Source organism: Dermochelys coriacea, chromosome 2 (genome assembly GCF_009764565.3).
Source record: "Dermochelys coriacea isolate rDerCor1 chromosome 2, rDerCor1.pri.v4, whole genome shotgun sequence".
Classification (NCBI taxonomy): Eukaryota; Metazoa; Chordata; order Testudines; family Dermochelyidae; genus Dermochelys; species Dermochelys coriacea.
The window spans coordinates 253,042,605-253,069,454 of NC_050069.1; the positions used below are offsets into that span (position 1 = coordinate 253,042,605).

Below are 26,850 nucleotides of genomic sequence, written 5' to 3' on the forward strand. Positions count from 1 at the left end.
TTAAATTAAGACTTAAACTATGTCTTTCATTTAAGCCCTTATATGCCTTTATCAAGAGCAGGACAATAATAATAGTTTATAGTAATAAACAGATTCACGTGATATTGCATGTGTACCTTACATGAAATATGCAGCTACTTTCAATAGAATCAGATCACTCAGGAGTCAGTTAAAAAAAATCATAACACTAATTAGCTTGATTCAAACTGTCTCAGGAAATGGAAAACTGGTTCAAACAGAAGGGCTGTGGGAGCTGTAGGACTATAGGCAGATCCAGGATGGGAAAATAGGTTACGAATGTCTGTCCAAATTAAGTCAAAACTAAAGGAACTTTGAATAATATTAGGTGTGGATGTGGAATATATGTTTGACACTTTATAATGCTAAGACATGAGAGGTCACATTGGGAGATATAGGCCCAAGTCTGAGCCATCCTGTTGGAAAATCCGGAAGAGCTATACACCTGGTTTCTTTATCTTTACACAAGTAAAAATTCCATCCATGCTCTTATGTAGGCTGAGGGGTGGAAGATCTGTGCAAGGCAAGGAGAGTGACAGAGAAATTTCATGTTAGGATATTTAGGTAAATAAGGCAAGAAATACTGCTCACTCTTGTGCCAAACTCCAGCTTTAAAGCCATGATGGTAACAATGATTCTTGAAAGCTGAGCTCTCACTGTTCTGTATGCCTGGCTGAAAAAAAAAAGTATTTACTGTGAGCAGGGAAAGGGCATAGCAAAGTAATGAAACCTCATGGACAAACCTGAGCAGCCTCTAGTATCTGCAGGAAGAGAGGTGCAACCCTAAATGTCTCAGCTGAGATTAGAAACCTTAACGTAACAAAATGTTTTTTAAAAGTATAGCTGTTTAGTTTTTAAACTAGTGAGTCTGCTGCAGCTTCAGCTTCAGTTTCATCTTTGTTTTACAAGTCTCTCCTCTAGGGTCTTGCATGAGAAAGTTAAAAATGGCCATTACCACTAACACTGAAATGTTTAATTGAAGATTCAATATAACATAGGAATAGCGCACAGAACAGAATCTGGAGTGGTGCAAAACAGCAGTTAAATTTAGGGTGACAGACTAGAAAATTTCCCATTGGCAATAGAGACTCCAGCAACCACTTTGCTTAAAGACAATACAAATCTTTTTGAAGATTGATGTGCTGGGAAATTTACAATGTATTAGAAATCTCAGACTGATCAGCGTCCCCAAACACGTGAATAAGAAAAGCACATTTTAGAAATTCCTCAGTTTCAGGACTATTGAGATTAAGCTTCATTAAGAGCATTTCTTCTTCCTTAGATTAGAGGCTATTAATTGGGAAGACTATTAACAATGTTTATGACCTGGTATGTCTTGGTGATCCCGCAAGTTACCAGTGAGAATTCTGAAAAAGACTAGAACTAAATCAGATCATGAATACAAGAAATTCAGGATCTCTACATTTTAATCCAGCTGGGTGGTACAAAGGGATATTCTTGTAACTAATATAAAAGCAATTTGGAAACCTCAAAGCAAAACAAACATTGGAGTGATCATGTTTTTTAAAAAATGAAAACAAATGTTTTATTTCCACCAAGAAACAAAACCCAAACAAAAAGCAGCTTTACAAACTACTAATATTTCTGATGCAGCTGACTGAGGCCTGAACTATACTGGGGGAGGGTGAGGGGGTTTCGAACTAAGATACGCACCTTCCGCTACGCTATTCGCGTAGCTGAAGGCAAAGTATCTTAGTTCGAGTTACCTGGCCGTCCTCACGGCAGCAAGTCTCAACTCCACTTACTCCTCCTGCCGAGGTGGAGTACAGGCGTCGATTCGGGGATCAATCGATCACTTCCGCCGAGTCGGCGGGTAGTGAAGACGTACCCTTAGACTAGGTGATATGTCAGTAAATAACATTTAAGACTTTGCTATACAGTTGTTAAATTACATGATTCCTGGTTTATGTTTCTGCAGAGAAACTCGATGTTGAAAGTGATTTACATAGCCCTGACCCTATCAATACTTACATCTGATACCCATGAGGGACTTCTCTGACAAAAAAAATCAAAAATTTTGCACAGAATATTTTTAAAATTCTGCAGAGTTCTGCAAATTTTTATTTGTCAATAAATAAATGTAGTTCCAGCATGGCAATGGAGATCACCCAGAAGCTCCCACCTCCCCCAGTACAGGGACTTGGCAGTGAGGCTGCACCTGACCCTGACACAGTGCAAGGGCTGGGCCTACCCCAGAAAAATGCCTGGGCCCTGCCCCTCTGCACCAGGTATCCACCCCCTTCCCTCATTTCCTCCACATCCCCTTACCCAGCCCCACTGCCAGCACTCACTGTTGCACAGAAAACAGGAAAGCTCCCAGCACACAGATGGGAAGCTCGACTGGCACTGGGACCCAAGAGTCAGCATTCAGCTGCAGAGTCAGCAGAGCAAAGATACAGCCTCCTTCAACTGGCCAGCTCCACACTTGCAGAAATGGGGGGAGGAGGTTAGTGACATGTAACCCCGTGTGCTTCCCCCCCCCAAAAAAACTGCACCCATAGTCATGTCTCTCCTCCCCCCGCAGCTTCCCTGCCGGTTTATGTTGGGAAGCACAGGAATTCTGCAGGGGGGAGGGGGGAGGCACATTTTCTCTGCGCATGCAGTCACACAGAATCCCCCCAGGAGTAATCTGAATAATTTTATATGTGAGAGCCCTCCCACTGAACTCACTGGTACTATTTGCGTGCATAATGTTATGCACGCATGCCTTTCCAGGTTTGGGACCCATCTGCCTTTCTGCACTCAGACTCTATTAATCCAGTGCGTTATCTCTCAGATGCAGATCCAGTTTGTTGTAGGACAGATAAATTCATTCATACAACGGCGTGAAACATGTTCACTGGATTTCCTTATTTTGGGGGGGGAGGGGGGATCTTGACTTTTTTGCCATCAGTCTCTCCTTATTGGCCTCTAATTAATTGCTATATAGTTATGTTTAATAATTTGTGCTGGTTGCCCCTTTAGAGAATGTGCGTCTTACTCACAAGATTTAGGGGAGAAAAGTTAAATTTGCATTCATTCAAATTACTTTTTTAGCAACTTTTAAGTAGTTAGATAATAAAAAATGAAACTATTGAAAAATCTAAGATTTCATTAATGCAGGAAATTTTTTAAAAAAAATATTCTACGTATCTTTAATTCCACAATTCAGGATGCTCGGAAGTCTGAAATAGCAGTTAGCAAACAAACCAAACATGGTAAGTACCATGAAATATCAATGTATGAGTTCTCTGTTTGATTTTAAAACTATGGAGCATGTGCACCATGGAGATAGTATGACAAGTTAAAGGGTTACTGCATTTTAGAAACCATGTATTCCTCTCTTATTTAATAGCTGTTACCATCATGTTTAGCTGCTGCTGCTCCTCTTGCAGATGGGAATTCACTGATATGATTAAATTTGATGGTATGATAATGTATGGTAATCGTGATTAATCAGAAGCCTACTAGCAAATGGAGGATGTTGGGTATTATGTCACCTGCATTTTAAACTGCATTCCCTCTATGCCAGCCTGACAATATTTGACAGCTGGAGGGATCTCATGCTGCATCTGCTTGCTACTACTTATAGATCTGATAAGAGAAAATGCCCATCATTCCTTCACTATCTTAAGTGCTGTAATTACAGGGCTTTGCAGACAAGTTGTGAAAACAGTAAATGTTCAAAACGAAAGCTTTTTGCTAGATGTTGAACAAAGCTCAGTCTCACATCTGCAAGGGCCATAATCTGAAAGAAATGTAATTTGATGCAGCAGTCTCATTCAAACATGATTTGCATGAAATGCCATATAAAGCACTATCCAAGAAATGTCAATCAACACCACCTGATACCATGTATCCTGTTAAATGGAGACAAAATGCTTTCTACACTACCTGTGATCTGCTGTTGCCACACAGTAATCCAGTGAAAATTTCATTTACTGTTACTGTTATTATAGTAAAACCATAACTAAAGCAGAATAATTTTAAGGAAGTAGTACACTAGACTTGTTTTCACAAGTGTTCTTTCATTTCCATTAGTAATTTACCTCCTAAACAAATGCTATTATAAAACATGTAATAGTTAATCACCACCCATCACTGAATATCATTCAGAAATGACAGACTGTTCTGGAGATGTAAATTGCAAGACATGAATTAAGAGTAACACACTTGTTAATGTGAGCCAAAAACTTTAGATACTAGGTTTTTAAAACCCCTGATTTCCTTTCTTTTATACCACCTCATTATTAAATCTGAAATAATTTTGAAAATGACATGTAATTCAATTTGCACTTTCCAGTACAATGAAAACAATTTCATTTTGCCTCATTCCCCTAAAATGTTAGTGTTTAGGATCCACTAAAGCAAAGAGATTTTTACATAATAAAAAATGCTTTAGTACAATATCACAATATCAGTTCAGCTACTAAGTTTGCTAAAGCTTTGGTTTCAGTTTTGGACCACAAATTCAGCCTGTACTCCACTTTATAATGCTACTTAGAATTAACATTAGTAGCAACATATTTTGTTTGTAACATAGTAGTGTTTAAGAAACTTAAGACTTCTTTTTAGCAAGAAATTTACAATGAAGGGTTCAATGCCAGAACCAAAACTAATCTGAAATGTAACCTTATATACTGATTTTTTTTTTAAAAGAGCTGATATAGTGGAGATATGTGGAAGCATACTGCAATCAGAAAATAGAAAGAATATTTAGTAATGATGGTGGTGATTTTTGTAAGAAAAATACAATCAGAGAAGTAGAAAGCAAGGATATTTAAATAGAAAGGGATACAAATGGATAGATACCAGAAACAAGAAATAACTATGAAACGTGGAAAGTTGTTCATGAACGCCTGAGGGCTTTTTCTTCTATTAAAAATCTTATTTTTATACTGAATAAAACAGAGAATTTATAAGAATGATTTAATTTAGTAGATTTGAATTCTGCTCTGTACACAAGTGTTTTATCAAAGAATAAAGTTTCTGGATCTCAAAATAAAAGGACAGTGGCCCATGGTTGCACCCCTCCCCCCAAAGGGTATATCTAAAGGGATCAAAAAAAGCAAAGATTCACCAAAGGGGTGGTGTAAAGAGATGCCTCAGTTACTACTTCTCTTACCCACAATCATTTCCTCTCCATTCTAGAGGACCCTCTCCACCAAGTGTCCAAGGACCAAACTCTGCCTCCTTACTTTAAAACCCCATGCGAACAAAAGGCCCTACATATAAAGAAATTAGTGCAGGTCTGCCTGTGGAGAGAGGGCATGACTCCAAGATCCAACCAAGGAGGTCCCCACACACCTTGTGCTTCAGAGTTAAATAATTTTGACCAGTTCAGCAAAAGAGAAGGGGTCAGGCAGTGCATCTGTACCTATAGGTACCACTGGCCATTGTCCCCTATTCTCAGATGGAGCATACCAACTGCCATTAGCAGCTTGATGCGACCAAGCAGCGCGAGGGAGGAAACAGTCTGCTCCATAGGCTGTTGCTTCAGCACAAAGCTAAAGTTCTTGCTAAAGAACAAATACTTTTTAGCCAATTGTGTCAAACACATTTGCTTAAATTCAGAACACATCTTTAGTACTGTATTTATATAGTGTTACTGTGACTCGCTTGTTGCATAACTGTGATAAAGGCAGTTACTTAAACATGAAATTTTTCAAATTCATTCCCTACTGTTAAGGTAATAAATTTATACTACAATTCATAGGTCTGATCTTCAAAAGTTCTGAGCAGCCAGAACCTACTATTGATTTTGCAACTTGATGTCATTGGGTAGGATTTTCAAAAACATCTAAGTTAGGTACCTAACAAAAATGCCTATGGGTACTCCTGGCTACACTACACTTTTCAAAATCAGGCCTCTTATTTAGGTGCCTAAATATATGTTTAGGGGCCTAACTAAGCAACTATTTTGGAAAATCTTGGCCTCTTTGTGCCTGTTTTCCCAGCTGCAAAATTGAACTGTAGGAAAATTTATCTTGACTTCCCTGAAAATTTCCATTTTTCCAGTGGAAAGGTCTGCATCCTGTTTGCAGCTTGCTCAGAGACAGAACCAGGCTTGCCAGTAATGGCAGGATGGGTGTGCCCTCCCATGTGTAGATGCCACACACTCTGTTCCGCCTCCAGCCGTTAAAAGGCAGGCTCTGCTGGATCTTCTTCTCAGATAAATTGTTTTATTAATTATTAAAAATCTCCTTCTGATTTGGCTGTTTGGGCTTTCTTATTTGGCAGTGAGAAAGATAGGAGGGTTCTGCCAAGAGATCTTATCTCTCCCATTTTATGCTAAAATGGGGATAAGAACATGCAAGTGCTAAGCATTGTTATATTTGATGTCATACTACACATGGGAAACATAGTCCTTGTATTAATGGTATTAGAACCTTCAAAAACACAATTTAAGCATAGTATCTCAACTGACCATATGAGGGGCCAATCTCAGAATATTTACTACTTCTTTTCATCTACAATGCTTAATGGATTAATCTTCAGGCTTGAAGGACTGAGTGCACTTTACGGAGAGTTTTGAAAGAAGACAGGATGGTGATTTGGCATACAAGAAGGAAATTATGGTGACAGGCTTTTTGATATTAATTAGTACCCCTTTTTACTTTTAAACTCATTTATTACCACCACTAGGAATGGTCCAAATCCAATCAAAAATGTAGTTAGGAATGACTGTTCTATCCTGGGTGGAGTTGTGGAATAAAGACTATAGAGATAGACTGTCTAACTAGGCTTTCGCACCTCCCCTGCTCTTGTTTATCTGCTTATACTTCCTAGCCAAATAGCATATAAAGACTTTACAGAGCTGGGAACCATTCTAGCAAAGACAGAGCCTAGTAGCTTTCTAGAGAACCATATTTAAACACGTTTTCCTGTCAGAAATGTGGTACTTTTGCCCATTAGTACTATAAGATAGTCTTTCTATGCACTACCCAGTTTATAACTCCATTTGTAAAATGGCTTCTTGTTAAGTTGGGTCCTAGTGACCAGGTCATGGAAAAATTAGAACCTTTAATAGCAAAAAAACAGTGTTCAAGAATGGTTCTTGACACAGTTTTCAAATGCACACAATCCAAGTCATCACCTATGAAGACGCTGGGGCCAGCCTCCTCAGCTGGGGTAAGTTGGCAGAGCTCCATTGACCTCACTATTTCAATGAAGTTATGCCAACTTATACCCGCTGAGGAGTATCTTAAGCTATGCAGGTTGGACTGCTGGCAACCTAGGGATAATAAAACCATTGATTTATGAAAGATCTTCCCCTTTTACTTTTAACTTTTCCTCCCTTTCTTCTACCTCACCCCCACAGTGTGTCTCATCTGCTTGTTATACTTTGGTATTGTTTTATTAATTTGAACAGCATTTAGTACAATAGGGTCCCGATCCTTGATTGGGATATCTGCACTACTGTAATATAAAATAATATGGCCAGGAAACAGTAATAAAAATACAGAAGGCCTAGTTAATTGGTCCATGGTTAAAGCCTTCAATCAATCAGTTTTACCAAAAATGACACAGTCATCCGAGCAGATCTTTGGCTGGGCTATCTGCATAATAAAATCCCAGGATTATCACTAAAATGTCGGCCAAGTCAGCATGAAGCGATGGGAATAGGTACAAGCATGAGCCTGAGAGCTTTTTGTATAGAATATCACTATGTTCAATCATCATTGGGATTCGCAGTCTATTACCATCCAATTTTTAAGTTCTCAGCCATTTTGACATTACTAATTATATCCATGCAGTGTACAGCTAAAGTACAGCTAAATGCCATGCCAAGAGTCCTAGACCACTGATATCAGAGGAGACAACAAATTTCCACCGTTGGCTGACAGCCCCATCTCAGAACCATTAGCTACTCAATTTCCAATGAGTTTAATATGGTTATTGATAAAGACTTGTTTGCACACTAAACAAAGTAGTCATTGTTTACTGAAAAGAAAAATGCTAGACAACGAGGTATTTGATATATTCCTTGAGTATTCCAAGATTTTACTCTGATTCTGTATTACCCCAGATGTTAGGAAATAACCAGAAGAAACGTGTAGAAGGCCAAAAAAGTAATTCCATTTATGTCTTCTCCCCACTTACTCACAAAACACTCAATGGACAAAGCTTTAAATAAATAAGTAGGGATGAAAATATTAAAGTTTTACTTATTAGTATTATCAACTGAATATGAAAATGCAGCATCATAACCTGTATTTAGTGGCAATTGATTTGTTTAACAATTGTCTCAATTCAATCACTGCTCAACTCCAAATATTGTAACACTGCATTATGCTTTCTACCAATTTCTTATAACATGAAGCTCTATGTGCCAAACACAGTCATGGTACAACTTTGCTGAAGTCAATACAATTGTGTCCTCTTACAGAAGGGCGGAATTTAACACTAAACGTTTTAAAAATGAACAATTATCTGTTCTCATATACTAAAAAAAATTAAAATACTGTCCCAAATTTTTTTTTTTTTTTTTTTTTTTTTTTTTTTTTTTTTACAAACACTTAAGCAGCTTGAAAATGAAAACACAAAAAAAATTCAGATTTGTTTTGTGGACTACACATGTGCTTTGTTTAGGTGGTCCTTAAAAAGTAGCAGTAAAATCAAGTTCAAAGACTTCTTTCTCCCACTCAGAAAGACTTACAGGAATTCTAACAATATTTTATTCAACCATACAGGTTTTTTAAATCATATTTGCAACATTTTCGAACTGCTGGTCTACCCGTTATAATATATATCAACTAAGGGTATGTCTACACTACGAAATTAGGTCGATTTTATAGAAGTTGATCTTTAGAAAGCGATTTTATACAGTCGATTGTGCATGTCCGTGGACTAGACTAGAAATACTAAAATAGTAATATTTGCAACACTGATTTTAACATACATCAGAGCAAAAAACCTGTTCTATAACAATAGCATTTCTTCCACACACAGAGATAGTTAAAATATGTAATACCTCTGATAATGATGCAAATTTCACACCATATTTTATTTTCATGGAAAACAGGATGAACAAATAAATGGAACATAGAACTTTCAAATCTGAAGGTAAATTTGACTTGAGTTCAATAGCTATATACTACATTTGATAAAAACAAAAAAGTGAAATATGTACAATGCTACTCATACCTAGCAGCTTTGGTACTCTATGTAATAAACAGTTGTAAAGCACTTTACAAAGGAGGTTAGTATCATTAGCCTATTTTACAGATTTGGGTAACTATTTTACAGATTTGAGAATGGAAGTCACTTACCCAAGGTCTTACCCAGCAGGCTAGTGGCAGAGCCAGGAATAGAATCCAGGTCTCTTTGAATCTCAGTCCAGTGCTCCGTCTACTAGGATGCACTGCCTTTCCACTTAATAGGAACAGATGCTAACCAAAAGAATTTTCTTAGCTCTGAATATCAGCTACTTAATAAGCAGAAAGTACCAGTGACACTCTTACATAAGAAAGATGCCCCATTTTCTCTAGGGAAACTTTTAGGGGAGAAGAGAAAAATATTCCTATCCAGAAGAGGAATACAATTCTATATCAAAAGTAAGCTGAATCTTTGTTATTTTATTCCATTTAAAAGTTGTGCTGTATATGAATTATTTTGCTATATGTATGTATGTTAGTATTTGTCTACTGCAAATAGGAAAAAATATTTTAAAAATTCTAATTGTACAATCTATTTAAAGAATCAAGTTCTAATTTTAATATGTTTTCACATTTTCAAGGATGTCAATTACAACAGATTTATACATTCTTAAATTAGTTAAATTGGAGAAGATGGGGATCAATATGAACATCAAAAGGTGGATAAGGAATTGGTTAAAGGGGAGACGGGCCCTACTGAAAGGCAAACTGTCAGGCTGGAGGGAGGTTACTAGTGGAGTTCCTCAGGGATCAGTTTTGGGACCAATCTTATTTAATCTTTTTATTACTGACCTTGGCACAAAAAGTGGGAGTGTGCTAATAAAGTTTGCAGATGATACAAAGCTGGGAAGTATTGCCAATACAGAGAAGGATCGGGATTTTATACAGGAGGATCTGGATGACCTTGTAAACTGGAGTAATAGTAATAGGATGAAATTTAATAGTGAGAAGTGTAAGGTTATGCATTTAGGGATTAATAACAAGAATTTTAGTTATAAGCTGGGGACGCATCAATTAGAAGTAACGGAAGAGGAGAAGGACCTTGGCGTATTGGTTGATCATAGGATGACTATGAGCTGCCAATGTGATATGGCTGTGAAAAAAGCTAATGCAGTTTTGGGATGCATCAGGAGAGGCATTTCCAGTAGGGACAAGGAGGTTTTAGTACCGTTATACAAGGCACTGGTGAGACCTCACCTAGAATACTGTGTGCAGTTCTGGTCTCCCATGTTTAAAAAGGATGAATTCAAACTGGAGCAGGTACAGAGAAGGGCTGCTAGGATGATCCGAGGAATGGAAAACTTGTCTTATGAAAGGAGACTTAAGGAGCTTGGCTTGTTTAGCCTAACTAAAAGAAGGTTGAGGGGAGATATGATTGCTCTCTATAAATATATCAGAGGGATAAATACAGGAGAGGGAGAGGAATTATTTCAGCTCAGCACCAGTGTGGACACAAGAACAAATGGGTATAAACTGGCCACCAGGAAGTTTAGACTTGAAATTAGACGAAGGTTTCTAACCATTAGAGGAGTGAAGTTTTGGAATAGCCTTCCAAGGGAAGCAGTGGGGGCAAAAGATCTATCTGGTTTTAAGATTCTACTTGATAAGTTTATGGAGGAGATGGTATGATGGGATAATGGGATTTTGGTAAGTAATTGATCTTTAAATATTCAGGGTAAATAGGCCTAATCCCCTGAGATGGGATATTAGATGGATGGGATCTGAGTTACCCAGGAAAGAATTTTCTGTAGTACCTGGCTGGTGAATCTTGCCCATATGCTCAGGGTTTAGCTGATCGCCATATTTGGGGTCGGGAAGGAATTTTCCTCCAGGGCAGATTGGAGAGGCCCTGGAGGTTTTTCGCCTTCCTCTGTAGCATGAGGCACGGGTCACTTGAGGGAGGCTTCTCTGCTCCTTGAAGTCTTTAAACCATCATTTGAGGACTTCAATAGCTCAGACATAGGTGAGGTTTTTTGTAGGAGAGGGTGGGTGAGATTCTGTGGCCTGCGTTGTGCAGGAGGTTGGACTAGATGATCAGAATGGTCCCTTCTGACCTTAGTATCTATGAATCTATTCTTTCTTCCTCTGATTTCTTTTCATTTCAAAATTTGCTCACTAGCAGATCAACTAAAATATATCACATGAAAACAAAGTGTAAGATTCTGCGATACAACATAATTCCAATTTTCACAAACAATTTAAATTAACATTTTTAAATGCTAGGAAGATTTCTCTGTTTTGCACTCAGATTTGCTCAGATAAAAGTATTTCCTCTAGTTACACCACAGTCAAATTGTGGTAACCTGGAGTATAGAAATTTCACAGAAGTATGACAAAATTGGGTAAAATGATAACCAGGCTTTGTTAAGCTACAGTTTGTTTTAGATTATGTAACATTTTTTATACTTCATAAAATAGTCAGTCATTACTATAGAATCCATCAGTTACTCTTTACAAAATGAACAACCATAACTAACTGATTGGATAAGGATCTTTGAGAGGAAATATTCCGCACAGAAATAATCCTTATACTATATGCATATGGAAATCACAAAAACAGCACATTTTTGGAATCTGCCTTTTCTAGCTACAACTGATTTCTATACAGATGAACTCTGTATATTAGTATATTTCGATACACATTTACTTTTCCCCCTTCCACATTCCATATATTACCAATGTTTAGCTTTCCCATGTACAAGAAAAGCACGTGTGGGCCTCCAAATTTTGGCAAACAAAGGCAACGTTACACAAAAATTGCTCATTTACATGATTTGATACTCTATGTGAACAGCTGTAAGTAACTAAAATGATACAAAACAATAAATTACGATGAAAAATACCACAAATTGGAAAACTACGAACAAGTGATTTTGCACACTTCGTCCACTCAGAATAAATCAGGTGGTCAGATTAGTTTAGAGAAAGAGCTAAAAGATGGCTAGTATGTTTTGGAAGCCAAAGATAAGCAAGAAGCGAAGGATCATTCAATGCCAAATCCATTTTTGATATAAAAATAATGAAACCTTTTAAATTCTTAAAGCAAGCAAAAAATAAGGCACTGCTTTTATAATAAAAATAAAAATATGGAGCTTTTTAGCCCGAGATATGTTTTTTTTCCCCCAACAGCCTTTTTAAAGGAAGCCAATAGTAAAATGAAAAAAAGTTCTCTAAGACAAGATGCATTTGTACTTCTCCCTTTGGAGAGACTAGTTCAACAATTTTACAGTTAAATAGAATTAATTCTGCTCTCAAAAAATCCATTGACCTTAAGCTTTTAACAAACATTTTCAACTGCAGAGATTACTGTCAATATTTACAAACCCTTAAAATTATATTTCATTGGAACAGCTTTTATTTGCTATATTAATATTTCTTTGAAAATGTATGCTTATCCATATCACAAAAGAAGAAGCAGCTGCTACTCACAGGAAATCTCTGGGGTCCTACAGCTGGTCTTGGCTGGGTTGGGACTGGCAACAAGGGCACTGAAACAAGAAACATCTTTTAATACAATTTATTTTACCTAACGGTTGTTGAGTTTATCTCCAAAAGCAGTCACGTAGCAGATCTGAATCACTGCTGGTTATGTTTACCTTTAAGAACTAAGCATGTGCTCCACAGTCCCAAAATTAGCTAAGAGGAGACAACTTTTGTTTCCAACATGCAACAGACAATTAGTATTCTCATGGCATAATTTAGATAATGCAATCCTGAATTTTCCAGAATTAAACAGCCTGTTGACAGAGGGGGGAAAAACTACATATGGCCAAACTGAAAGCAGTACACTCTTTTAGACGTGTAAAGGTGGATCTAAATGACATAACCACACAACATTTAAACAATGCTTCAAATGCAAAAGAAGGAATCCAACGTATTCATCCTAAATTCTTCTCTCTCAGACCCTTTTAGATAGTCATTGTGACTCCCAACAGACTCCATGCTTCAGTGGGTCTTTATAGTACCCTAACACTATACATGCTAAGGCATCATAGCGGATCAAGAACTGGAATGACTACAGAGAACCTAAAATGGGAGGGAGAGGGTAAGAAGTTCAGAATTATGCACAGATGTCTCCTATTAACATTACTGAATGGGACATTTCACACACAAGGCTCCTTCCTTAAACACCTGGCAGGTTGAGAAGGGTCACACTCAATTTGTGATATTCACAGAATCAGTGTAATATCTCAAATGAAAAATAACCTTTCTATAAAAGACTACAGCAGGCAAAGGATCCCCCGCCTCAAAAACAAAGCTATTAAAATGAATTTCAAAACTTCAGCAGTGGATCAGCACTCCTCTATATTACTGAGCTTCTTGAGGTTGTTATTAACAAAACCACAATACACACACTTACCAAAGTTCTTCCCCTTTATGGTACACAGGAGAACACTGTCATATCTCAACTGATGTCGTAACTAGAGCTGGTTGGAAAACTTTCCAGAAAATATTTTTTTTCCATTGGAAAATGAAAATTTATTTCAACATACCGTTTCTGGAACAGGGTTGGTTTGAACAAATTTGCTGCTTCAAAAAAGTTTTGGAAAATGTTTTGAAATTGTTGGAACATTCCATTTGGATGTTTTCTACATGAAAAATTACATTTTTCCACATCAAAATTTGAGCTAATTTTAGTAAAAAAAAATAAAATATAGGTTGAAATTAAAATGAAGCATTTTGAAAATGTCAAAACAAAAAACATTTTGACTGACCCAAACCAATTTTTTCTTTCAGATTGAAAGTCTGTGAAATGAGAAATTTCATCCTAATTTAGGATGACCTTTCCATAATTTTCCCAGGATGGAAAAATCATTTCCCATACATCTCTAATGGTCAGTTATCAAATATGACTTTAGATGGAGGCCACTGTACTACGTTTCTGAGCAGGAGAAATTAACATTAGAAGAAAAGACATCCAATAAAACGTATTACCTCACCCGCCTTGTATCCAATACCCTGGGACCAACTGGGCTACAACTACCACTTCACACACAAATTCTTAGTGGTATTCACAGCAACTATTAGCACTTGACACTTCACCACTGAATTAGCAAATTCCATACTGGGGAATCCAAATCCTATCAAAGATTTCTCAAACTTCGCTTCTTAAAAAGTGAGTAAGATTCAAGAAATAATGTATTAGGTATGACCTAAGAATAGGTTTCAGAGTAGCAGCCGTGTTAGTCTGTATTCGCAAAAAGAAAAGAAGTACTTGTGGCACCTTAGAGACTAACAAATTTATTAGAGCATAAGCTTTCGTGAGCTACAGCTCACTTAGTTACCATGCCTAACTTCCAAACACTTCTGTTGAATATTTCAGTTTTTACTATTTTATATATTGACATACTGGGCTAAAAACACTAACTTTTCACCTTTGGAATATTGTGTTCAAACTCTATATTAGGTTACAAGTTAAAATCAGTTTGATGGTCTTGTCTTAGTTCTTACTGAACATCTGTCAGTATCATACAATCATCACCCAATTTCGAAAGATGGGGAGTTTGACAGAACTATGACTAAAATAGCTTAAGTGTTACAGGTCAGATCCTATATGCAGTAAAAAAAGCTGTATAGGAAGGAACACACACAAGAAATAGGCCAGCATTCTGTTCAACTGTCATTATCTGTTTTGGTATAGTGCCTCTGGCAGTGCCCCCCCCCTTTTTTTTTTAAACACAAATTAATTTAATACTTGTGAAAGATGATAGTTCAAATCCTTTCAATCCTTGGCCTCTCTGCTGAGGCAGCAAAGACGGCTCAAACCAGCAATCTTTTCGGAACATCAAATTAATCCACAAATTTTTAATGATAGAAGTGGAAGAACCAGTGGTATAAATTTTAAAACATATACATTTTAAAACAGCATAGTGTTGGACAGGATTTTAAATAAGAATGGAAGTAGATATCATCTGATGGTAAATGACCAAGAAATAGTTAAAAGAGACAGCAGAAACTATCCCCGTCTCATGTTTTAAGGGATTTTTTAATAGTATTTTTTCCATACAAACCAGAAAACTGCTTTAATTTAAAGTTAGTTTTAAAGGATAAAATTGAGTCACTGCATAGCAATTTAGTGTTACTAAGGGACAGTTTGGTAGCTCACTTCTGAACTTTGGTGGCTCCCCAAAATCCTTGGTGGGATAGTTATTTGTGATACCAATATTAAGGGAAAAAACCTGAATCCCCAAACTAAAAAAAAAAGATTAATTGATTTGCGATTACTGTTCAGATTGGGATCATGCTGTACTATCGTATTTGTTAATTATTCTTATTGGAGTGTATTGACCTATCTACTGCTCACAATCCTGGGGTGGAAGAGGCAGTACATTTGCAGCAGGGTAGGAAGGAAAGAAAAGTTTAAGATACAGCAATGTGAAGGACCTAGTAGCCAAATGCTGCAAGTGACTGATATCTGTATTTAGGTTACCAGATAGCAACTGAGAAAAAACGGGACAGGGAGTGGGGGATAACAGGCGCCTATATAAGAAAGTCCCAAAAAACGGGACTGCCCCTTAAAAAACGGGACATCTGGTCATCCTAGCTATATTTCAACCTCATGTCTGCCGAAGGTGTGAACGGCAGCTTGCAGATTTTCATGTACGAGTTTCTCTTTCATTCTTCCTGAGGCTGAAGAAAGCATGGTTGTACTCCTCAGGTACAATCTTGATTTGAACATCTATCTTCGAAAGCAGAAAAAAAAAGATCTTATTTTCAGAAAAAAGCAGCTCAGACAAGAAAATTTTATAGCCAAGATACAAGGGGTATGAAACCGTTTTGTGGGAATACTTTGGCTTAGAGAACAGGACTGGTAATGGAAAGTTCTTCTCTGATATAAAAAGAAAAGTTTATCTTGGGAATGAAAACAGATGTTACCTACAGATAGGGCTCTTCAATGGGCAAGTTTCAAACTCACTCTTCAGGCCAAAGTGATGGCCATTAGGGAGACTACTTCCACGTCCTGATGGAAAAGTTCAAATGGCAGCTTCATGACAAATCGACACTATAGCTGTGGAGACTGTTTCAAAAGATGTTTAAAACTATTATTAATCATGTTTAAGGCTATGATTTGAATATGATAATCCTACTTACATACATATATCATTTTGGTGACTGAAGTTAGGATTATTATCTATTAAAAATATGTTTATACCTGGGAAACGCCAACTAGGCACAAGACTATCAATCTAGGTGGCTGGCTGGGAAGGGCCCATTCAAGTCAGTGGACCATAAGGAAGAACAATAGGTCTTAGAAAAAGCTATTGTCCCACCCGGGAGCCTTCCTGAGGATGCTACAAACAGCCTCTGAGTCATGGCTGCTATGACATTACAGGGGCATGTGACCAGATCACCTGGTACTGGACTCCATCTTGGAATACCTGTGTTTTTCCGCTGAAAGGCATGGGACCCAAGCTTGGAGACAAAGGATTTCTGCCATATGCAAAAGCTAAGTCAGGGGAGTGATATCATTGTGGCTCTTCACTGACTCCCTGCCCAAAGAAGACTCTTGGAAACACTTGAAGGAACAAGCATTGAACTGGGTGGAAGTGTTGGATCAGGCGAGAGGGATTTCTAGCCTGTGAAAGGAACTGGGGTTTTCAAGCTGCAAGCAAGGACAGCTGGCCCCTTAAGAATCTCTGCAGCTGGCTTAAATCGTCATTTAGGAAGAGAATTTGCTACTTATATCCAATATCTTTTGTAAATTAAGATTAGATTGTGTTTTTGTTTATTTGCTAGGTAAATTGCTTTTTGATCTGTTTGCTACCCCTTCTAATCACTTAAAAAAAATCTATTGTAGTTAATAAATTTGTTTTGCTTTATCACAAACCAGTGTGTGGGAGTTGTATCTTGGGGAAAATTTATGTTGTATATTCCCTCTCCACAGTGAAGGATGATCTTATGCTGTACAGATCTGTGTGCAGCGCAAGACTGTATAATTTTGGGTTTACACTCCAGGGAGAGGGAGGGGTGCTTTGAGCAGCTAGGCAGTTCCTTAGCTGTAGCCTCCCCATGCTGAGCAGATCACAGCAGCCTGTAAATACTGCAGCTGGGTGGATCCCTACCTGTGTGTACACTGGTGACAGAGCAAACTTGGAGAGCTTGGCAACTTTTCACAGCAGCAGTGTGAGAGGGAGCCAAGGCTGGTGGGTCAGGGGGGCTCAGTGGTACCCCCGTTACAAGTGGCATCCCGAGGGAAACCCATCACAGTAGGTACTGCCTGGAGCTTAGTGCCTTCAGAGAAGGGGGTCTTCCCTCACAGTTCCAGGTCCAGAGGACTCTGGGGGCGAAGGATGGCCCTGCCTTGGTCCCATTTTACCCCCTCCCCCAAAGTGCAGCTCTCTCCCCTTTGGCTGTTTCTGGTCCTACCAGCTGGTATCTCTGGCTGGCTTCTCTCTGCCAATTTCCTCCCAAGATTTCACGCATGAAACAGAAACAGAAAATAGGAATGTAAGAAAGCAAGTTTCCTTTATTTCTGTTTAGAACAAATGTCCTTAGTAAGGTTTCAGAGTAGCAGCCATTACTAAGAGTCTGTATTCGCAAAAAGAAAAGGAGTACTTGTGGCACCTTAGAGACTAACAAATTTATGTGAGCATAAGCTTTCGTGAGCTACAGCTCACTTCATCGGATGCATGTCAGAGTGATCTGCAAGGAAGAGCAGGACCAAGCCAGATTGATACTGAATAGTTCGGTAAGCTGTAGCTCACGAAAGCTTATGCTCAAATAAATTTGTTAGTCTCTAAGGTGCCACAAGTACTCCTTTTCTTTTTGTCCTTAGTAAAGAGACCTAATCATACTTGGGCTCAGCCCTGCTATAAAATGATTTAGCAGAAATTCCAGACAGTCCTGCAAGAAAATTTTAGTGACTTGATATCAATAAATTTTACAGAATATGCTCGTCTGAGTACCCAAAGCTTTAAATCTTGGTACTTCAGCTTCCAGGAAGCACATTTCAGACTGAATGGATTCAAATGAACTTAGTGAAACATCTACCTAAATTTGTATGATACCCCACATCACTGCAGTACATAAGCACCTTTTGCATGCCTGGGAATACCAGAATGAACTACGGAGGGCAGGGTACCATCTTGATTCACCAAGAAAACAAAAGTATACTGAACTACAAGGGAGCCAAACTATTCATTATCAATCTGGCTTGGTCCCGCTCTTCCTTGCATGTCACTCTAACAATAAATTAAGTTGTGAGTCATACAGTCAAATACCCATTCACCGCATGCTGAAGTTGTCAACTGACCACTTTTTTGCTACCATACAGAGATGTCAGGAACCAATCATAAGGAATATTTTGTTTTGTTGATGCCCAATACAAACACCTATTTTCAGAAAATAGGCCTAAAATTTCCTTTATCATTTGGGTCTCTGTCTCCCATTTACCTGAGCTAAAGGAATGGTGACTCAGTCAGTTTGCTTGAACAACTAATTGTGCTGGATGTGTGTTACTAAAACTATATTTTTCTTCATTGAAGAGTATCATTCTTTGACCCGCACCTCCCTTCAAGATTTACATTACTGATGTCCTGTCATCATCTTCCATAAGTATACACTTTGTAGGCATGCAAGTGACAGTAATCTACTGCTAAAATCTGAGAGAATGATGGATAGCTGGATTTGAGTTAGAGCCATCTCAACAGACCAAGATTTCCAACCAAACAGGCTAGAATCTACTATTTAGGTCTACATAGAGGACTGTATTTAGCAGTTTTCTGCATGTCCACTAACACAAGTGCTAAATTGTCTTATTGGTGGTCAGTTCAGAAAAAAAAGGAAGATTTGCTGGAGTTTCAGATGAAGAAGAGATCAAGGAACTGTGTCAATACAAATCATTATGAGACCGAGAAGGCAAAGACTTTCTCATGTTGAAATTCTAATATATAAAGGTTACAAGACTCATTCTTCAGGTGCCTACCTCTTGGGAATAGAGCTAGACCTTCACTGGGTTTAAAAAAAAAAAAAAAAAAAGCTCCCACACAAGAGATCTTGAGCAGAGATGAATTTTTGAAAAGCAATTACAAATCAATTTTGAACTTTGAATATACAGAGCATACAAGAAGTTGTTGAAAGGAGATATTTTGATCAACAAATCAAGACAACAAAAGCCATATTTGAGATAAAGACGTACCACTGGCATGAGCAAGATTTTAGAAAATACTATGGGTGCTGTGGCAAGGCCCAATGTGAGCAACATACTGACAGTAGCTGTAACCACTGATATAAAGAAGAAAGCCATAAAAGGGTGGATGGAGGATGTGCTGGTATGCATTTTGAGGTCAGAGAGCAAAAATCCCCAAATGCTGTTTGCTAGAATTAGAAGAGGGAGGCTGTCTATCTGGATGGAAGACTTTCATTGACTAGTTGAAGAGGTGTGGGATAGGCAGAATGTGATTCTTTGCTTTTCAAAAAACGAATACCTTCAACAGTTGCTTTGGAAATCTTAAAAGAATGAACAAAAGGGATTCATCCAAAGCTAAGGAGCTTCTGAACTATTGCAGTTATTCCAACATACTGACTGAACAGGTGGGAAGTATGGCTTTTATTAGATATGGAGAACTAAAATAATCTCCAGGGAACAGCCATTCTGAAATCTATCTGTGAGAAGCAGATTGGTACAGGACTAACATACTTGAGATTTCTCCCAATTGGCAAAACCTAGTCCTGTCATCTTTCCTTTATTTGACAGAATGATAAGCAGAAAGTTAGCTTCAGGCCAGGACAAAGACTTCAAATTATACAACTATTTCTTTTCTTTAGTCTCAGGCCTTGTCTACACTACCGGGGTAAGCAGACCTAAATTATGCTACTCCAGCTACATGAATAATGTAACTGGAGCTGACGTAGCTTAGGTTAACTTACTGCGGTGTGTATACTGCGGTGTGTCGAGGGGAGACACTCCCCCGTCAACTTACTTTACTCCTCTCATTCTGGTGGAGTACCGAGTCGATCAGAGAGCGCTCTGCTGTCAATTTAGTGGGTCTTCACTAGACCCGCTAATCAACCCCTGGTGCATCGATTGCAGCAGCATCAATCTCCATTAAGTGTAGACATGGCCTCAGATTCAACACAGCCAAAGAAGTTGCAACTGAAAGTTGCCCAGCAATGAGTGCTGGAATTAAATAAGTTATGGAAAAAGTGTTTGATTCTCAGGCTTTCAATCAAATAATCCATTAAAAGCAGCGGAGCTGAGAAAAGAACAAGCAGAGCATATCTTTTCAAATTCATCATAAATAAAATGGATGCAGCTTGTACCTTTCACACGATAATTGCAGTTTGAGGGGTGTCACAGTATATTCACACACAAATAGTTGGATGGATGTTCTGAGAGTGCCAGGCTGAAGCCAGTATATCACTTGTGAAATTTTAAACTGCAGTGCTTGGCCAGTTCTTCAAAACTGATGTCCACTATTTAAATACATCATCTTTACAGTTGGCAATTCAATTGCTCCTTATTATAGGATAATGCAAATTTTACTTAAGTGTCATTTTAAAGAAGAGCTAGAAATGGAAGAGGCTTTGTTTTTTCATCAAACTACTAACTTTGGCAAATATTTGCTCTGTGATTAAGCAAGGAAAATTTTAGCCTGAAATAAGTTTTTGTGCAAGTTAGGACTGAATGACCACAGAAAACCAATCCTGTAGATAGCACTGCCAATTTAGGGAAGAGGGAGACACTAAACACAAAAAACTTACAATATTCAGAACACTCACCTTGCACAGGTGTCACTACTGTCCCTTTGAAATGTGGGTTTATATGTATGTTCTTCGGTTGCTGGGGTGTTACTGGGGGTGGAGTCATCATTATTCCAGGTGTTTCCATCTGGGGTGGCATATGTAGTCCTGGAGGAGGAGATGAATGGTGCTGATGCTGCATAGGATGCAGTGTTTGTAGCTGTTGCTGCTGGAACAGACTCCTAATAGGCTGCTGCTGCTGGTGAGGAGGAATTAACCTCTGTGAATGACTCTGCAAATAACCAAAAAGAACAAAATCCGTTCGGTTAAAATCCAAGTACACGGATGTAAAAAAGAAAAATTAACAACAAAAATAACCACAACTTGGATTCTTTGAGAATGTTCGAGGCCAAATTTTCACAGAAAGACACCTCCTATTCCTATCATTAAACCAGGTGAAACTACTAGAACTACAAGCATGGAAGGAATCATTTGAAAGCAAAAAAATGTCAACATGAAAGGAAAATAGGCAGGAAACAAGTAGTAAAGGGGCCAGAGCCTAGCACATGGAATGTTACCAGTATCCAAACAAAATTTAAAAGACAGATGAGAATAAAATGTCACCGTCAAGTACGGGTGTAGGTGTCAGAAAATGAACAGAGGTAGGAAAAAAAAATATGGTGAAGAATGGCTTGTGTTACTAGTGAGGATCAACTGCAGTGTAGTACCAAACAATTAGCTCTGTTTGTATGTGTCACTGGGAAGCACAGTTTAGATACCATAATAAACCCACTAGCATCTGATCATTGTACAGCAGTAGAGCCTCGCTAAGAAAACTGGAATCTTTTTGTTGTACTTTGTTCCAGTGCAAATACTTGGATTCACTAAAGGATGTAGCTGCATGGACGAGTCACATTTAACTAAACATAACCTTCAGACTTGAACAAGTAGCTTCAAAGTATTGGGTGGGAGGGGTGGGGAGCGTAGGATAGGGCTTCTCCACATGAAGAGTCACAGATGTACATAAACAAACGTGTCTCGATACCTTGATGATAGAGCACAGAAAGTCTTATAATAAAATTACTAGATTTTAATTTAAAATACATTAAATTAATTGAAGACTGCAGCAATATAGTAGGTGAAAAAACGAAGGTGATTTATTTCCCCCCACCACACACACACACAATCTGTTCTACAAGCAAATATTGACATGTATGTTTTGAACCATCAAGTATTACAGCAATATCTACTAACAATCTGTTATGGTGTAATTAATCTTTCCATGTAAAACCTTGCTCCCTCACTTTAATGCATCACCTCTATCATACCCACACACAGACTAATCTAGGAACAGGGATCCCAGATAACAGTACTTCACAAAAAAACCCCCAAAAATTAATGATATTTTTTGACCATTCAAGTGTTCTCTTTTGGGTAAGACATTAAATTAAGATTTTATCATTTGTGGTCATTGTTGTTCCCATGGCATTTTTCATAACAGAGGCATTAACCCCAATAACCTGGCCAAATTCCAATGTGGATTACTAATTTGCCTACCGAAATTCCCCTGTAATTTCAATTGCAGGAGTTATACTTCACCTGCAATCTTAGAAAACGGTCGTGTAGCATTGCTGAAGTAGAAAACTGCTGTGTGCTAACCCACAGGTGACTACATTTCCATGGTGAGTGAAGACTCCTCTCTAAGAGCTTGTCTACACTAACGAGCTTACAGCGGCACAGCTGTCCTGATGCAACGGCATGGCTCTAAGATCGCTCATATATGCTGATGGGAGACGACTCTCCCACTGACATAATAAAACCACCTCCACGAGCAGCGGTAGCTATGTCAGCAGCAGCAGGTCTCCCGCCGACATAGTGCTGTCCACAGCAGCGCTTCTGTCAGTGTAACTTATGTTGCTCAGAGATGTGTTTTTTCCACACCCCTAAACAACGCAAGTTATACCAACAAAAATGGTAGTATAGACAAGCTCTAGGTTTTTATTTTCCCTTCAGCATAATGTACAATATTAGAAATAAAAAAAGACTCAGTTTTAAAAAATAAAGTCACATCACTATTTTAACAGAGTCTTGAAAGTCACCAGAATGAATTCAACAGAAAAGGAACTATCTGGTCACATATTTTCCATGCCAAGGTAAGTAGCAAATCAGTAACGTTGGACTGAACAATCTCAGATGCAGAGATGGCTTCCCTATACAACTGGAGTTAACCTGTTCCTGTTGATGCAAAAAACAGAGAGCCTGATTATCTGTTAGCATCATTTGAAAAATGCTTGACATTTTGATACTTTGATATACCAAGGTCTCAAACTCTGAAGTGGAAACGTGACCCTTCTCATACTTCCACAATCACAACTATAGTTGGGAGAATAATGGATTATTTTGGGGTTTGCTGGCAAGACCAAACCATTGGGGAAGAAAAGATGAGTTTTGGGTCAAATAATTTTTTTTAAATTAAATATTTTCAGCAAATCGAGAAGTTGAAAAAAAACTGTTTTGCGTCAAACAAAATGTTTCATTTTGATTTTGAGCATTTAACATTTTTACTTTTTTAAAAATTAAATTAAAGGAAATTTCAAAACAAGAAGTCATTTTGAACGAAAAAATTCAAAACAATTCAATTGCAAGAAATGTCAATTAAATTTTTTTTTTTTAATTTTTCACTGACCAAAACAATACAATACAATACATGGAAATTTACGAATCTGGAGACTATTTCAGCATTGCCAAATCTGTATTTTTCACATAAAAATGTTTTGGTCAAAAATGTGCATCAAGTTCTAATCACAAGTCTGTGAGAAGCCCATGTTACATTGAAGGTCCACTGGGGCAGCAGTAAATTAAGGTTGGGGTTTTTTAAATCTTTGTGAATGATTAAGAAGAGTCCAGATTTTTCTAAAATTCACCCCACTTTTGAAAGACAAGGAGTGACAAAGATCTACAAATCAGAGTAACAACTGCCAGAATTACTTTCTTAAAAATACCAATTTCATAAAGAAAATACTGCGCAGGAGAGTTACCGCTGTCGGTGGCTGCATGGGCAGCAGCGCAGGCCTGTGATCCTTCATTCTTCCCCTTTCATTGTTGTCTCTTCTTTGTTCTCCCATTCCATGACACATTATGGAACCTCCTCTCCTCCCTCCTCTCCTTGAGCCGTAGCGTCCCTGTTTAAGCTGTCTTTCCCTTTCTTCAAATTCAAATAATGCTGCTTTGGCTTCTGCTGAGAGTTCTGTTATATGGGGAAAATGCATATGCTAGGTATTTGCAGTAAGGATTAGAAAGGACACCATTATAAACTAGAGAAAAGTGTCACTACAACCAAGATAAAATTTGCAGGCTCTTTGATCATCTTAAGGTGGCAATGGCATGTTAACATTTCATTAAAGCAAAATCAATGTTTTTCTTTTTGTGTATTTGTATCTAGCTGCAAAACATGTAGTGGCAGGTTAATGAAACTAACACCAAGGAAAATGTTATTTTACTATTGAAGTCTGCCTTACATTTGTTGCTTGTTGTTGAAGAAGTCTGTTATGTGAAAGGAACTAAACTGCCAGCACTAGTAACTTATTTCTCTGTTTATCCACAGAAAAGACATACAGAAAAGGAAGCATCAGGAAACACTATAGTAAAGGTTATGCATAAGCATAGTTTTCAAATGCTTTACCTTCTGTTCTGTACATTTGTCTTATGTCCAAGAGCTTTTTTGAACATATTCAGCTAATGACATATTTGAGAAATATGAAAACTAAATAATACACACATTCTTATGCCATTTATTTTCCTGCATATGTCGCTCAAAAAAAAAAAGGGATGAACTTACAGGGGACAAACAAAGACTAAACATATACTATAGATTTTGGGCCCATCTACAACTGAGAACCTGGTTACAACAGTTGCCCACAGTTCATTTATAACATGGCTAAATGTTGCAGAGTAGATGATACTCTGCTAGGACCTGGAACTATGTTAAAACCCAAGGCAATGCCCTTAACTGGGCTAACTATGAGTCAGGGGACTAAATTACCGTAGAAGTGTTGACTAACATACAAAGTCTGTACTAAATATTAGGACATAGAGCGAAGGTTTCACCAGCAGCATGCACCAGGAGATACTTTATATGTTGTACATTTTAATGGGGTCCAGTTAGTGACAAGCAATATAATTAGCTAAATGCTTAACTAAAAAATCACAAATAATATGGTGCTGCTTTTGAAACGGACTGTTCCCTTTATCTTGTTAACTGTGCAAACTTAATACCATTAGAATATGTATTTGCTGTATGCTGAAATGAATTTACGAATCCCCCTTTTTTTTTTATAAAAAAAAATCCATGTTTAATGTTACAATTTAAAGGGACAGCATCAAGATAGTCACTTTTCTGTATGAAACATTTTTCTCAACTGATATTACAAATAATACCTAAAATTGAAAGTTTAGAGAGAAAAATGTTTAGTTTGCATGTCAAAGCATGCTGGGTATAAGTCAGTTTCACTGCTCCTACTGAGTCATTTTTCCATGTTGTATGGGTCTTTCACATAACCATGGGGAGAAAAATCTAAAAGTAAGAATGTGACAAAAATGGCAGGTGATGTAATAGCTAAAGCTACTTAAATCAACTTACTTATGAGTGATCTCATTAAGCTTTCAAGTTCACAGCTGATTGAGGCATGTGTGTGTGTATGTGTGGGAGGAGCAGAAACAGGAACCTGCTGCTATTCTTATTTGGGTGGAGATACTTTGCGTGTGTTTGGATTGTGAAGGCTGTATATTTGCAACTGAAAACATAACTAGTGGCCTAATATTTTAGGAGGCCCTTAAAAAAAGGTTTAGAACTTGAGTATTACAAAAAGTGGCAAAAACTGCAGACACCCTAACATTCATTATACATTTGCACAGAGTTGTTGCCAGTTGCTGAGGAGAAGATGGAGCCAGGTGGACGTGAGGGAAAAGTTGGATGACTTGATGGTTGTAGCTGACTAGAAGACGCATACACCATGTTAAATGTTCCAGCAATACCCTAAGCAGCAGCGGTTCCTCTTCTTACCCAGCACCTGGCTTTGGGAGAATAGCAGCCCTGTCACAATCAGGGATAATGTGCAAGGTGGTTTTAAAAAGGGGGCAGGACTTCAACCTTGCTAAAATCTTAATATGCTACTAAAGATGCTCACCAATGATTTTAAAAAAAGTGCTTCTCGAAATCTCTCTCCAGCCACTTAACTCTCATACAAAGAGAGGGTTGCTGGGAGCAGTTGAAAAGGTTTGGGAAGCTGACAGCAGCCTTTCACCAGATGGAATAGATTACGGAAGGAAGGTCAAACTGCATTGGACATGTTATTGCCAGGTAGTTTCCAGATGAGTTAATGAAGTTCTGATCGAGTTAAAATCACAACCCTTGTCTCTCATCTTTCTTCCTGTGTGTCCAGGATAATGCCCATGCTATGTTTCAAGGTTCAAATTTCAGTTATGTTGGTCTCCAAAAATGTGGCTAAATTGAGGAAAAGGAGAGGTGTCTAAACTGTAATGGAAGCTATTATTTCCACTCAATGAACTAAAAAACCATAATAGCTGACAAATGTATTTTAGGTCACATAAGCACAGACGACTTGCTCAATTTTTCAGCCAACAAATACAGTTCCATAGATTTATGAATGTAAAAACAGGGTTATAACGGATACTGTTCTGCAACAAACTGCAGCAGGCACTGCTACACATGTACTATGAGGATGGTGATTATTTGGATATGATTTTTTTACTTCATTGCAGTTTAGGAACATTTAACAAATTTTTGATTGTGGGACTATAGAAGCACTTTATGAGCTCAGGAGAGATATTAAGTGTTTTAATTCTTTCCTAAAAGAACAAAAATCAATTTGAGGTTCCAACTTTATACCCCAGCCCCGCAAACGTGCATCTGCATGGTATCCCACTGCAGTCAATAAGGGCCTGTTTTCACGTACAGTGCTGCAGCTTGCCA

The 26,850-nt window shown here is 37.9% G+C and overlaps 1 protein-coding gene across 5 annotated transcripts in view; it reads right to left on the reverse strand.

Moving 5' to 3' along the window:
• The window catches only part of RBM33 (RNA binding motif protein 33), a 152,622-nt gene that overhangs the window by 79,668 nt on the left and 46,104 nt on the right, over positions 1-26,850 (reverse strand). For all 5 annotated transcript variants that reach the window (XM_038388525.2, XM_038388524.2, XM_043509648.1 and 2 more), the window contains exons 8-10: positions 23,897-24,105; positions 20,898-21,150; positions 12,606-12,664 (exon numbers count right to left, since the gene is read on the reverse strand). In XM_038388525.2, coding sequence (XP_038244453.1) covers positions 12,606-12,664; positions 20,898-21,150; positions 23,897-24,105 — 521 coding nt within the window. The remainder of the gene's footprint in view (positions 1-12,605; positions 12,665-20,897; positions 21,151-23,896; positions 24,106-26,850) is intronic.